Source organism: Oratosquilla oratoria, chromosome 27, assembly GCF_046742065.1.
Source record: "Oratosquilla oratoria isolate Oo_2021 chromosome 27, ASM4674206v1, whole genome shotgun sequence".
NCBI classification, from domain to species: Eukaryota; Metazoa; Arthropoda; class Malacostraca; order Stomatopoda; family Squillidae; genus Oratosquilla; species Oratosquilla oratoria.
The window spans coordinates 10487452-10501769 of record NC_134803.1 but is presented as its reverse complement, the minus strand read 5'-3'; the positions used below and the strand labels follow the sequence as shown (position 1 = coordinate 10501769).

At 39.3% G+C, this 14318-nt stretch overlaps 1 protein-coding gene across 6 annotated transcripts in view; it reads left to right on the top strand.

Annotated features, from left to right (window-relative positions):
• Positions 1-14318, top strand: part of sll (adenosine 3'-phospho 5'-phosphosulfate transporter 1) — a 161468-nt gene that overhangs the window by 132945 nt on the left and 14205 nt on the right. For all 6 annotated transcript variants that reach the window (XM_076210215.1, XM_076210214.1, XM_076210213.1 and 3 more), the window contains exons 5-6: positions 1421-1571; positions 7797-8047. In XM_076210215.1, the coding sequence (XP_076066330.1) occupies positions 1421-1571; positions 7797-8047 (402 nt within the window). The remainder of the gene's footprint in view (positions 1-1420; positions 1572-7796; positions 8048-14318) is intronic.

The following is a 14318-nucleotide window of genomic DNA, read 5'->3' as shown; positions in this document are numbered from 1 at the left end:
CATCAGCAAAAAAGTTCATGTAACACTTCATTCCCTCATCCATATCATTTATATATATGGCAAACATTAAAGGAGCCAATACAGAGCCATGAGGGATGCCACTTATCATATCTTCCCAGTTCAAGTTTTTGTCTCTGAGTACCACTCATTTTTCTCCCACTTACAAAATCTTTCATCCATTCCAGTAGCTTACCTTGTATTCCTCCTATTATTTCAATTTTTCTTATTAGCTTTTTATGTGGAACTTTGTCAAAAGCCTTCTGCAAGTCCAAGAAGGCGCAATCTGCCTATCTATCTCTTTCTCGTATTATCTCTATTAATCTTGAGTAAAAACATATTAAGTTTGTGGTACACAGTCTTCCACCTCTAAAGTCAAATTGTTTAGGGTTTAGTATTTTATTTTCTTCCAAGTGTTTGATTCATTTGTTCCTGATAACCTTTTTGCATATTTTTGCTACTGTGCTTGTAAGGGATACTGGTCTAAAGTTTGTAGGATTTTCCTTGTTTCCTCCTTTATATATTGGTACGATGTCTGCATTTTCCAATCTTGTGGTACCTTTCCTTCTTTGAGTGAGAAATCTATTATCTTGTATGATTTGTCCGTTAGTTCATCTATACACTCTTTCAGTATCCAATTTGCAATTCCATCCGGTCCATGTGATTTCCCAACATCTAGGTTTTTTTTATTTTGTCTCTTATTTCTTTCTGTGTTACCTTTATTTCTTTAATTTTGAGTGATCTTTCTCATTGGCCATTTTACCAAATTTGTGTGCTCGCATTTGTAAAAACAGACCTGAAATGTCTGATCATAACTTCAGCCATTTCTATGTCATCCATATATTCTTTATCTCCTTCACGCAGTTTTACAATTTCATGTTTGCCTTTTAATTTATCATTTACATATCTGTAAAAGAGTTAAGGTTGATCCTTACATTTGTCTATAATATCTTTTTCATAGTTTCTTTTTTCTTTCCTGCGTATATTCACATATTCATTCCTAAGTTTTATATATGTTTGGATGTTATTTTGTCTTTTTCCATTTTTTCCAGGCTTTGTCTCTTTTGTCTTTAGCCTCACTGCACCTTGTTATACCAACACTTTATATAAATCTCTTTTTGCTTCTTTGGTACACATTTATCAATTCCTTCCTTGTACTTTTCTTTAAATATGTTCCATTTATCTTCCATCTTTGTTTCTCTTTGGAGAATTTATCCCAGTTTGTTTTGGAATTTTTTTCTAAGTTTTACAAAATCTGTTTTGTTGTACATTAACCCTCCTCTATGTTTTTCATTCCTTCTCATGCCATTTTGTTCTTTTAGTTCAAACTCTATTAGTATGTGGTCATTCTTCCCAATTGGTGAGAAAGAGAGGGGAGAAATAGAGAGAGAGAGATAATTTGACTATTTGTTTACTCCTGCAGGTATTAGCAAAGGCATCTAAAATCATTCCAACAATGATTATGGGTAAGGTGGTCAGTGGGAAGAAATATGAATACTTTGAGTACTTGACTGCCATACTCATATCTGCAGGCATGACCATGTTTCTCCTTGGTTCTACAGAAGACAAAGGAAGTAAGTATAAGTTTCTTATTGTATGTTTTGTGTTTTACATATAATTTTGTATGAAATACATGTCTGTCAGGGACCAATGAGGGTCTGAAAGAGAGATGGCAGAGAGAATCATCTCCCTGTTACCTGTTTTCAAAACTTGTCAACCTCCTCACCTCCATATGGAGGCTGACACTGTATCTGGGCTAGACCCAAGATGACTCTCTATCAACCTCATTTATTTTTCTTCCACCTTTTTACATAAGGAGAGCTAACAGTGGGCAATCGCTCCCCTCTTCCTACCACTTTCAGCTGGTGACATAGAAGCTGTCCTACATTCATATATGAAATCTATGGGAGGACTCTAGGACTGTTACCAGTAGCCATAGGGGTGCAATTTTGTATTCTATGAAACTTAAGGGAGTTGTTAGTATTATTACTATCAGATTTCTGTGATTGTGTATTTAGATGTAAATATATTTTTTTGCATTCATCTGTTCTAAGACCAACAGTTGGCATTTGCAAGTGGTGGTCCTGCAAGATGTGTATCAAAGAATATCATATCCCTGTTGCCTGTCTTCAAAATGTCAATGTCCACCACTCTATCTGGAGGTGCAGCCTCAAGAGGCTGCCACTTTGTCTACAGACTGAACTCAGGATAACTTCATTGACTTAGAATGCATTTCTTCCACCTTTTCACATAAAGACAGAATTGACAATTGATGAATGTTCCCTCCCACTACTATAAGCCATTGATGTAGAAACAATCCTACACTAATTTGTCACAGACAATGTTTATTTCCAAAGAGGTTGGGAGATTTGTGGAAGGATCTGGGGACTGTTGCTAGCAACTGAGGGGCCATAGGTTTCCAGTCTGTGAAACAGGAGTTAACAATTATTATTGCCTGTTTTATGCATAAGGGTGAACTTTTCTTAATGTTTATTTCTCTGGAATGGCTGCTGGCCAAGCAGATTAGAATGTTGCTACTTGTAATATAAGTCATGGGCGAAGGCAATTCGAATCCTGCCCAGTGAGTGATAACGACATTTTACATTAAATTCCCCGATTCAAAAAGTCCCCTTTAAAGAGGCATTATCCTAGCCCTCTCTGAGAGGGGGGAGTTAGTGATATTAAGCTCAACTGAATCAAATTCTTTCTTCATGCAAAATGTATGGCAATCACTGGTATTCAAGTATAAATTAGGGATGTGAAATTTTACATTATTAGAGCTTGCATGAGGGTAGGTAATAGAGATAGTAGTTAAGAGGTGAAGGTGGGGCTGTGGTTGGGATGTGTAATGTCACTATGGTTGTTCAAAGTGTATATGGATGGGATGGTGTGGGAAGGAAGTATAAAGGTGCTGGTTAGGAGAAGTGGGAGTAAGTCAGTCGTTGTTTATGGATGACACTGCACCTTTAGTCAGTGAATAGACTGAAGCAATTACCGTATTTTCCGGCGTATAGTGCGCGACTTTTTTCTGTTGGAAGGGCCTAAAAATGGGGGATGCACGTTATCCGGTGGTGCGCATTATCTACGGCCTACGATAAAAACTCTGCGGCTGTGTGTGTGATTTTTTTCACAACAATGTGACGATGTTGGCCGTCACAAAGTCGGGACGGCACACTTCTCCGTGACGTTCCGTGAGAACAAGAAGAACAGCCATGGTGACATGAAAGAATACGCCAACATGGGCTACCGTATATAAATATTTGGTATAGGTAGGTATCTATCGAATCTTATTTTTCATGTTTAAATAGGCCTAAACACCATGTAACATGATCAATATTCATGATATTTGCCCATGTTCACAGCATCCTAGTTTGAATTTTTATGTTGGCTTTGTTGCTTCACTTTAGGTATGGTACAAATTCCGTAGCGGACGTTCATAAACTCGTGTCAAACACCTGACTACAACACCCTCTTTCGGGAGTTATATTAACTAAACGTCACCTTGATGAGAGACTCCTATTTCACCACTGTCATTGCAGGTTCAAAGCTAAAACGAAACAGTCTGTAGTTTGTTTCAGTATTAAATAAAAAATGGTAAAGACGAATTATTTCCTCAAGATATAAAATGAACATTTTCTGTAAAAATCCTGAAATTTTTCTGTATATTTTACTTTCAATAAACTTTTTTTAGATCATATTTCCTACAAACTATTTAATCTACAAAGTAATAAGGGACATGAGTCATATACCGGTACATGTAGTTCCGACTTTTTCTTAGTTGTGTCCTGATTGATGCCTAAACTGGCACTTAATTTAGTGACAAATCAACAGATTTCCCAACGGTGGCTCTAGCCAATGAAAAATACTTCTCCATGTAACCTCGTTCACATGATATAAATACAGAGGTAAAACTGCTTTATAGACAAATGCGATCGGGCATGCGTGTTATACGTCGGTGCGCGCTATCTGTGTACTGAGATAACGAAGTGCATGGGTGCGCATTATAACCCGATGCGCATTTTAAGCCGGAAAATACGGTAGTGGCAGACTTTAGAACAGTATATTAGAAGAGGAAACTGAAAGTATATGTGGGCACAAGTAATATGAAGAGATGTACAAGGGGTAAGGGTGGCATTGAGTTGGAGGTGAGTTTAAAGTGGAGGTAAAGGTGAATTATAGTGTATGGAAAGCAACTAAATGTCTGAGGGAAATAAGTGTCATGAGAAATCGATATTTGGGGATGAACACAAAAAGAAAACTGTATGAAGGAGTGATTGTACCCTTGGTATAAAGCAGAGACTTGGGATTTGAAGGAAGCAGAAAATAAAACCCCAAACATGAGGTGCTTAACAAGTATGATGGGGCTTATGAGGATGGATAGAGAATGAAAAATGTGGAGATGGTACAGGGAGCAGAGATGGAAAGTGAGCTGGAAGGTAGGGTTGATCAAGTAATACTGAGATGGTATGGACTAGTAGAGAGAATGTGTAGAGAAAGGTTAGCAAAAAGTTAGGAAAGCAGAAGTGAATGGGGGAAACTTAAGAACAATACCAGGATGGATAATGTAAAGAGGATGATTGATGCAAGAGGAATGTCTGTTGAGCAAGGAACATTCCCGTAGCTGAATAAAATCGTCTGGCGAATAGCCAGAATAAAATCTATAAGATGATTTTGCGGCGCCAAAGTGCTCCGCGTATCGAGGTAGATTCAACACCGTCAACAAGGGTTTCAGTCGGACCTTCAGGAAAGAATGAGGGAGGGGGGGGTCAATCCCGTAGCTGAATAAAATCGTCTGGCGAATAGCCAGAATAAAATCTATAAGATGATTTTGCGTCGCCAAAGTGCTCCGCGTATCGAGGTAGATTCAACACCGTCAACCAGGGTTTCAGTTGGACCTTCGGGAAAGAATGAGGGAGGGGGGGGCATTCCCGTAGCTGAATAAAATCGTCTGGCAAATAGCCAGAATAAAATCTATAAGATGATTTTGTGGCGCCAAAGTGCTCCGCGTATCGAGGTAGATTCAACACCGTCAACAACGGTTTCAGTTGGACCTTCGGGAAAGAATGAGGGAGGGGGGGGCATTCCTGTAGCTGAAAAAAATTGTCTGGCGAATAGCCAGAATAAAATCTATAAGATGATTTTGTGGTGCCAAAGTGCTCTGCATATCGAGGTAGATTCAACACCGTCAACAAGGGTTTCAGTCGGACCTTCGGGAAAGAATGAGGGAGGGGGGGGGGGCATTCCCGTAGCTGAATAAAATCGTCTGGCGAATAACCAGAATAAGATCTATAAGATGATTTTGCGGCGCCAAAGTGCTCCGCGCGCCGAGGTAGATTCAACCCTGAAAAAATGTTATGAAACCTTTGACTTGATTTTGGACTTTCCATATTACAAGACTTCTTAGGTATGACCCCCAATGGTGATTCCACCCTGCCTACATCCAGTCTTTTCTTCGTTGGTTCACTATATTTCTGTCTCCATCATTCTCCATTTTGTGTATTGATCACTAATGTGAAATTACTCTATCTTATCATTTCGGTCACTTGATAAACACAGTTTCCTATCCCAAATATAAATACAAAGCTAGGTGTTTCCTTCGAACTTATTGAAAAGGTGCTGCACATCAGAGCTCATTTCTAGCCATCCATTCCAGCCTGTGGTTCATATGCTTGCACTTTGTATGTCTTGCAGGGGGATGAGAGGGGGTGGTCATCATATAATGAAGTAGTGGGAGTAAACCAGCTCCAGATGGCTGGCCCTGCAGTGAAAGTGTTGTGTCATACTGCATTGCCACTAACCTCAGCAATATAGTGGGGATAAGAATGACCTGTCATCCATGAGGTGTTAAGATGAGAAGGACAACTGATGTGTTTTTGGGTGGGTGTGGGATGGGTGTAGGATGTGTTTATGCTTTCATTTTGTTATCCACCCTATACCTGGAAAAATGTAATGTATGCATCAGATGTAGTGTAGTACATTTACATACAGGGATAAGTGTAAAATGGATGTTTGCTTATTACCAATCACCCATCACATCACACAACCACAGCTCACCAAACACAACATCAAAACAACTCCAATGTTACTCTACAATGGTGATAGGCAGATGATTGGGGATGGTCAGCAAAACTGGAAGGAAATGGGAAGTGAGACAGTTGTTGTTAGTGGAGAGTTTTGCATATTTAGGGTCACATAAAAAGGAATTGAAAAGTTGGGGTGGAAGTAAACTTTAGAGTAAGGGAAACAAGTAAATATCTTGGGAGAATAAAAAGTGTTATGAAAAATAGGTATCTGGAGATAGCTGTGAAGAGAAGATTATATGAAGGGAGATTGTCCCTACAACAGTATGGGGAAGAATTGGAATTTAAAGGAGGGAGAAAGGAGAAATTTAAAAGTGTTTGAGATTAAGTGTTTCAGAAGTATGGTCGGTGGTATGAGGATGGATAGAGTAAGAAATGAGGAGGTGAGGAGGAGAGCAAGGATGGAAAGGGAAGTGGCATATAGGGTTGATGAAATAATAGTGGAATGCTTTGGGCTAGGAAAGAATAAATGAGGAAAAAATAGCAAAAAGAGTGTGGAAGGTAGAGGTGGATGGAGTGAACTTGAGTGGAAGACCAAAAATGAGATGGATAGATAGGGTGAAAGGAGCTGTGAGTAAAAGGAATGTCTTGAAAAGGAAAGGGAGAAGGCAAGAGATAGGTGAGTGGAAAGTGGATGTGGATGGAATATAAATTGATGTGGCCCAAAAGGACTTCTCATCATCTAGTTTTGCATGAGGGGATAAGAATATAAGAATGAAGGAGACTGCAGGAGACCATAAAGCCTACACAAGGCAGTCCATATCTATCACCACCTGTCATCCCCATCCATAAAGTTGTCTAATAATTTCTTAAAACAACTGATAGTTTCAGCGCTTACTACATGGTTACTAAGTTTATTCCATTCATCAGCCACCCTATTAGTAAACCAATTGTTGCCTGTTGAGGGAGGCTCATCATGTAAATGAAGTGGTTGGGGCTGCCATGGGTGCACTGTGTCTTGCTGCATTGCTTCTGATATGGGCAATGGGTATGGGACATTGATGAATCTTCATCCACTAGGAACCAAGATATAAAGGAAATGTGTGATGGAAGGGTGGGAAGAAACCCTTTATAGATAGATAAAATATCCACAAAAACCTACCTTCAGTATCTTACAATATGCCCTTACTGAAACTTGTACACATTCATACTATTAAAAAAAAAAATCTCAGCAACAGACTGTCAATTTCCATACATCAGTAATCCCCAGAAATCAATGCATTACAAAAATTGCTCCCAAGACAAGCAAGAATTGCACTGGCACACATACATTCAGGTCACTACCCTGCATTAAAACCATACCAACACAAAATTGGCTAAGGTAACAGACACCAGTTGTCCCAGAAGACACAGAGGATATATTACACTGTCCCAAACTTAATCTCTCCAAATTGCAACACAAAATCTCTCTACTAAATAACTTATGGGATGAATTGGTGGCCACGACTAGTTTTATAATGCCACAATCCTCTTTCAAGAGAAAACTAGTGCTATAGATTGACTGTCATATGAACAAATTGAAGAGACAAAGTCAACAATTGATGTCAAGTAGAATTGTGCAGAATAATTAGGGGTGAATATCATAGAAGGCTATGTGTATATATTTGTTTTAGCTTTGTATGCAAGGAAGAACTAATTCTTTATCACAGTTTCATGAATTTGTTTGCCTGTATTTTTTTTCTTCTTTTTTTCAAAGTAGAAAATTTATCTTTTTCACAGGTGCAGGTGCCACAACCTTTTCAGGAGTTATCATCTTGGTTGGATACATGACCTTTGATGCCTTCACATCCAACTGGCAGGGCGAGCTTTTCCAAGTGTACAAAATGTCCTCCATCCAGATGATGTGTGGTGTTAACCTGTTCTCATGCTTGCTGACATCTGTGTCCCTCCTGCAGCAGGGGGCCTTTGGTGCCTCATTCAACTTCATGCTGACTCATCCCAACTTCATGATAGACTGTGTCATCCTTTCGGTGAGTATAAATTATTACTAATGCCTTGTGCCAGTTGTGCCAGCTATTATGTATAAGAGCGAGACCTCCTTGATGAATGTGAGAGAGAAGTTGTGTGGAGGCAGTGGGAATGAAGTGCTTGAGGGTTATGAATGAAATTACAAAGTGTAATAGAGTAGGAAACAATAGGATTTGTGAAAAGATTAGCAGAAGATGTAGAACAAGTCAGCCTGAAGTGGTTTGGTTATTTAAAGAAATACATGGAAATTGATGTACTTAGATGATCCATAAATTGGTGATACTTGGGGTGAGAGCAAGAGGCAGACCAAAGGAAAGATGAATAGAGTGAATGAAGTCATAAATACTTGTTGTTAGGAAATTCAATAAGTAAAAACCTTTATGGGTGAGAGTTGAAGAAGAATATGGGAGGGGTGCACCAGGGATGAACTTGCAATATTGATAAGAAAGTCATAAAGTACAATCTTTGTGTGTGTAAAGTGGAAACAAGTGAAAGGAATACATGTAATGGGAATGAAGTGGATGAGGATATTTCCTTCCTCATGTTGAGTCATCTCATGTTGTAGATAATGGCTGTTTTGGATGGGGAAAATGTGATAAAGAAAGGGAGAGAACAAGGGAAGCTAATGTTAAGGAGGAGGGGTTGTTAGCATCTGAAGGATGATTGCTTTATTTATCATTTTGTTATGACAAATGCCAAGTGATTCAGTTTGAAAGCAGTCACTGAATTGAGGACCATCTCAGTTTATCAAGACACTTCATGTACATAACAAACAGGAGAGTCAAATCATCTGGCAAGATATATTATTCTACTGTGTTTTATAGCTAAAATGTTGGTAAAAGTCATGCATATGTACATACATACATACATGTACCAAGGCTTTTTCCCCCTTACAAGGGAGGGAGCCAAAAAGGAAAAGGCATAAAATCATTCCCACCCATTCCATCCCTGAATACACTCCACACCCCTCCACCCTCCCTCTTATCTTAGCACCTCCTGGATGACGGGTCATCCCTGCACCCTGTCCACTGCCCTGGGTCAGAAGCAGTGTCGCAAGACACAGCACATCCACAGCAAGGCCGCTTCATTAAATCGGCGACCCCCCCTCTCTGTCCCTCCCATGCATAAAAGGAGAAGACGGGGAGAAATCCCTTCAGGCTGCGTCAAATTTTGCTCACACATACTACCTCATCCCCCACCCATTCCACCTCATGCATCACAACATCATCCATATACAACCATTCTCCATTCACCCCTGTCTTCTTTCCTCTCCTGTCCTTCCTCAACAGACATTCCCCTCTTCCCCAAAGCCCCCTTCACCCCATCCATCCACCTCATCCTAGGACGTCCCTTCATGTTCACTCCCTCCACATCTGCCTTCTATACCTCTTTTACTAGTCTTCCTTCACTCATTCTTTCCATGTGTCCAAACCATCCTAATACTCTTTCATCAACCCTATCTCCCAACTCCCTTTCCACCCCCGTTCTCCTCCTCACCTCCTCATTTCTCACTCTATCTAGCCTAGTAACCCCTATCATACTTGTCAGACACCTCATCTCAAACACATTCAAACTCCTTCTCTCTTCCTCTCTTATGTTCCATGTTTCTGCCCCATACAGTGCTGTTGGCACAATCACTCCTTCATACAGTCTCCTTTTAGCATCCATTTCCAAATGTCTATTCCTCATTACACTCTTCAATCCACCAAGGCATTTACTCGCTTCTCTCAATCTACATTCTACTTCCACCTTCACTCCACCTTTTCCTGCCACATTTGCACCCAAGTATCTAAAACTATCCACCTCCTCCAGTCGCTCACTCTTAATGCTCACTTCCAGTCTACTGCCACTTTCACCCCTTGTACATCTCATCACCTTACTTTTACCCACATTTATTTTTAGCTTTCTTCTATCACATACTCTCCCAAGCTCTGTCACCAACTTCCTCAGTCCCTCCTCCGATCCTGCCACAAGCGCAGTGTCGTCAGCCAACAACAACTGGCTCACCCCCCACTTTTCTCCATTTTCTTTAACCATCTACAGTCCCTGACCCACTACCCTTGCATTTACCTCTCGCACTACCCCATCCATCTATAAGTTGAACAGCCAGGGCGACATAATGCATCCTTGACGAAGTTCCACCTTTACCTCGAACCACTCACTCTCTCCATTTCTTATCCTGACACAAGCTCTACTACTCTCATAAAAACTCTTGACAGCTCCTAGAAGCTTTCCTCCTATCCCATATGTCTGCATAACCTCCCACAGTGCCTTTCTGTCTACCCTATTGTAAGCCTTTTCCAGATCCATAAAAGCCCAAAAAACATCCTTCCCCTTTCCTATAGCTTTCTCACATATTTGTCTTACCACAAAGATCTGATCTACACAACCTCTACCCGTCCTAAATCCACACTGTTCCTCACCAATTACTCCTTCTGTTCCTCTCCTAATCCTCTCTAATCAAGATCCTCCCATAAGCCTTCCCAACTACACTTAACAAGCTAATCCCTCTGAAAAATACTACATTCACACTTGTCCCCTTTTCCCTTGTAAAGTGGAACTATACAGGCACTCCTCCAGTCCTCCGGCACTCTACCCTCTCTCCAGCAAACATTAGATAACCTCACCAGCCAATCCACCATCACTGTACCTCCTTTTTTTTTAGACATTCTGCATGGCATCCATCCAGACCAGGTGCCTTACCTGCTTTCATCATCTTAACAACTGCCTTCACTTCATCCTTCCTTATTTCTCCTCCATTTTCCTCACTCATCACGGTCATTTTCTTAGCATTTCCCACTGCAACTATCTTTCCCTCCCTATCCTCCTTCACATTTAGCAACTCCCTAAAATATTCTGCCCATCTTCCCCTTACTGCCTTCTCTTCCATTATCATCTCTCCATCTGCACCTTTTACCTTTTCTTCTCTACTTAATTCACCTCCTCTTCCTCTCTTAATTTCTTTCCAAAACATCTTTTTATTACTTTCAAAATTTTCTGTCATACTCTTACCCCACTTCACATCTGCTCTCCTCTTTGCCTCGTTTACCTTTTGCTTTACTTCTCTTTTCTTTTCTTTGTACCTCTAATATGACTCCCTTGTCCTATTTTGTAACCAATCTGTGAAAGCTCGCTTCTTCTCTTCTACATATGTACTAACCTAAATCTATGTACCTACTTGTAATTCATAGGAAAATAAGTGTATGGTTTCCTGTATCTTTTTTTCTCCAAATATGAATATTCATAGGAAGAGAAGAGAGAGGAAGTTTGAATGTATTTTATTTATCTAGTTGTATTTTATGGGACAAGAACTATGCTCGTGGTGACCCATTTTCGTATCTCTATGCATCCAGTTTATTCTTAAAATCATGTATAGTTTTGGCACTCACTGTTTCTCCATTTAGTTTGTTCCAGACATCAATCATTCTATGTGGGAAGCTATTCTTTTTTAAATCTTGTCTGTAACTGTCCTTCTTTAGCTTCTTTTTGTGTCCCCTTGTTTCTCTTTTGTCCCATTTTAACCACTTCCATACGGTGCCGCACACGTAGGCGTAATGAGGAGCAAGTGGGTACGTGATGATGCCGATGTTGGCCTTTTGATTATATTTATTGTAGTCATACCTACGTAACCTTCATTCTCTCTAAACTGGCTTCATCATATTTTCTATGGTTATCAAAATTCACGGGTGAAAGAGAACAAACGATTGAGCACTGACTTTATTTTTTATAATGCGATTATTATGGCGCAACATTGCACATCGGGCAGCTAATGCTGCCAGACGTGCGATGTGCCCTGGAGTGAAGAGGTTAATAAGTCATCTCTATCAAGAATTTCCATCCCTTCCATAATTCTGTAAATGGTCAACAAATCACCTCTTTCTCTTCTCTGTTCCAGTGTTGATAGATGTAATTTCTCCAATCTTTGTTTGTATGTCAAATTTGATGGTGTAGGTGCCATCTTATCGCTGCTCTTTGAATTCTTTCTTATTTTCTTATGTTTTTTTTTTTTTTTTTTTTTTTTTTTTTTTTCTAGGTGCCTATTGTCACACCATACTCTGATTTATGTCTTATCAGTGCAACCACTATTTTCTTTTGTACACGAAAAATTACTGAAATGGATGGAAGGCTTGCATGGGGAAATATGAGGGTGGTACTTAGAAATCAAAATTTGATCTGGGAAAAAATAATAAGTGGAGTCCCAGAGGGCTCAGTACTGGCCTCCAATAATGTTTGCTACTTATGTAAATGAAATGGATGAAGGTGTAGAATGTTACATGAACTTCTTTGCAGATGACGCAAAACTACTAAATAAAATAAGTACAGAAAAATACTGTGAATCACTACAGAGAGACCTGAACAAAGTCTGGGAGTAGAGTCAAAAGTTGGAAAAGAACTTCAACATTAAGAAATGTAGTGTAATGGAATTTGGAAAAAGTAAAAAAAAGAATATCAGGACAATATGAAATCAGCACAAAGGAAGTAAAGAAAGTTACAAAAAGGATCTAGGAGTAATTATCACCAAAGACATGTTATCAGACAAGCATATCAACAAAATAGTTAGAGAAACCTACAATTTACTTAGATCAATAAAGGTGGCTTTTAATTACTTGGATGAGGAAATGGTAAAAAATACTAGTCACACTGATAAGACCAAGATTGGAGTATGCTGCGACACTATGGACACCCAGCACAAAAATGAATATAAGGAAAACAGAAAGAATCCTAGGAGTATCAACAAATATGGTATACAAGTGAAAACTGTCTAAACTGGATCTACCAACCCTGGAACAAAAAGAAATTAAGTTTGTGGATCATGATCTTCCCTGCCTAAAACCAAATTGTTTTGGATTTGGTATATTGTTTTCCTCCAGATGTTTAGTCCATCTACTTTTGATAACTTTTTCACAAATTTTAGCTATTGTACTTGTAAGGGAGACCAGTCTATAGTTTGTTGGGTCTTCCTTGTCTCCCCCCCTTATAATTTGGCACAACATTGGCATTTTTCCAATCTTGCAATGCCTCTCCATCTTTGAGTGAGCAATCTCCTATCTTATATATTTTGTCCATTAATTCATCTATACATTCTTTTAGTATCCAGTTTGCAGTTCCGTCCAAGCCATGTGCTTTTCTGACATCAAGGTTCATTATTTAGTCCTTTCTCTGTCACAATTATTTCTTTCGTGAGGGGGGGATCTTTCTCCCCTTCCTTCATCCCAATTGTGTATATTTTCTTTTGTGAATACAGATTTGAAATGTTCATAATTTCAGCCATTTCTATATCTTCTATATATTCCATATTCCCTTGATGTAGTTTCACTATTTCCTGTTTAATTAGAAAGATTACCATTTACATATCTGTAGAATAATATAGGTTGATCCTTATATTTGTCTATTATGCCTTTTTCATATTTCATTTTTCTTCCCTGCATATCTTTACATTTAACCACTTCCATACGGTGCCGCACACGTAGGTGTCATGAGGAGCAAGTGGGTACGCGATGATGCAGACATCTGCCTTTTGATTATATTTATTGTAGTCGTAATCCTTCACTCTCTCTAAACTGGCTTCATCATATTTTCTATGGTTATCAAAATTCACGGGTGAAAGAACGAACGATTGAGCACAGACTTTTTTTATAATGCGATTATTATGACGCAACATCGCATGTCGGGCACCTAATGCTGCCAGATGTGCGATGTGCCCCGGAGGGAAGAGGCTAATTACTTTGATATGTATTTGCCACTTACCCGGTTTTTCCTTTTTTCCGTCTTTTCCAAGCTTTGTCTCTTTTATCTTTTGCCTCACTACATTTTTTGTTATACCAGCACTTGATGTACACCTTTTCCTGATTTTGTTTTGGTACATATTTATCCACTCCTTCATTATAGATTTCTTTTAAAATCATCCATTTCTCTTCCACCTATTCACTAAAGAAGTTTTCCCAACTTGCTTTTTGAAGGAACTTACTGAGTTTCCCAAAATCTGTTTTATTATACATCAGTCTTCCTTTTTTTATGCTTCTCATTTCTACCCAGATATATCTCCTCTTTTAGTACAAGTTGTATCTGGTCACTCTTCCCAATTGGTGTCTTTTATTCTATTTTATCCACAATTTCAGGCTCTGACTGGAAGATGGTTGTGTATAGATAATGCTGTGATGCATGGAAAGGAGTGGGTAGGGGATGGGGGTGGTAATGTGTGATTGATATTTTGACACAGCCTGGAGGGATTTCTCCCCATCCTCTTTTTCTGTATGAGAGGAGGGATCACTG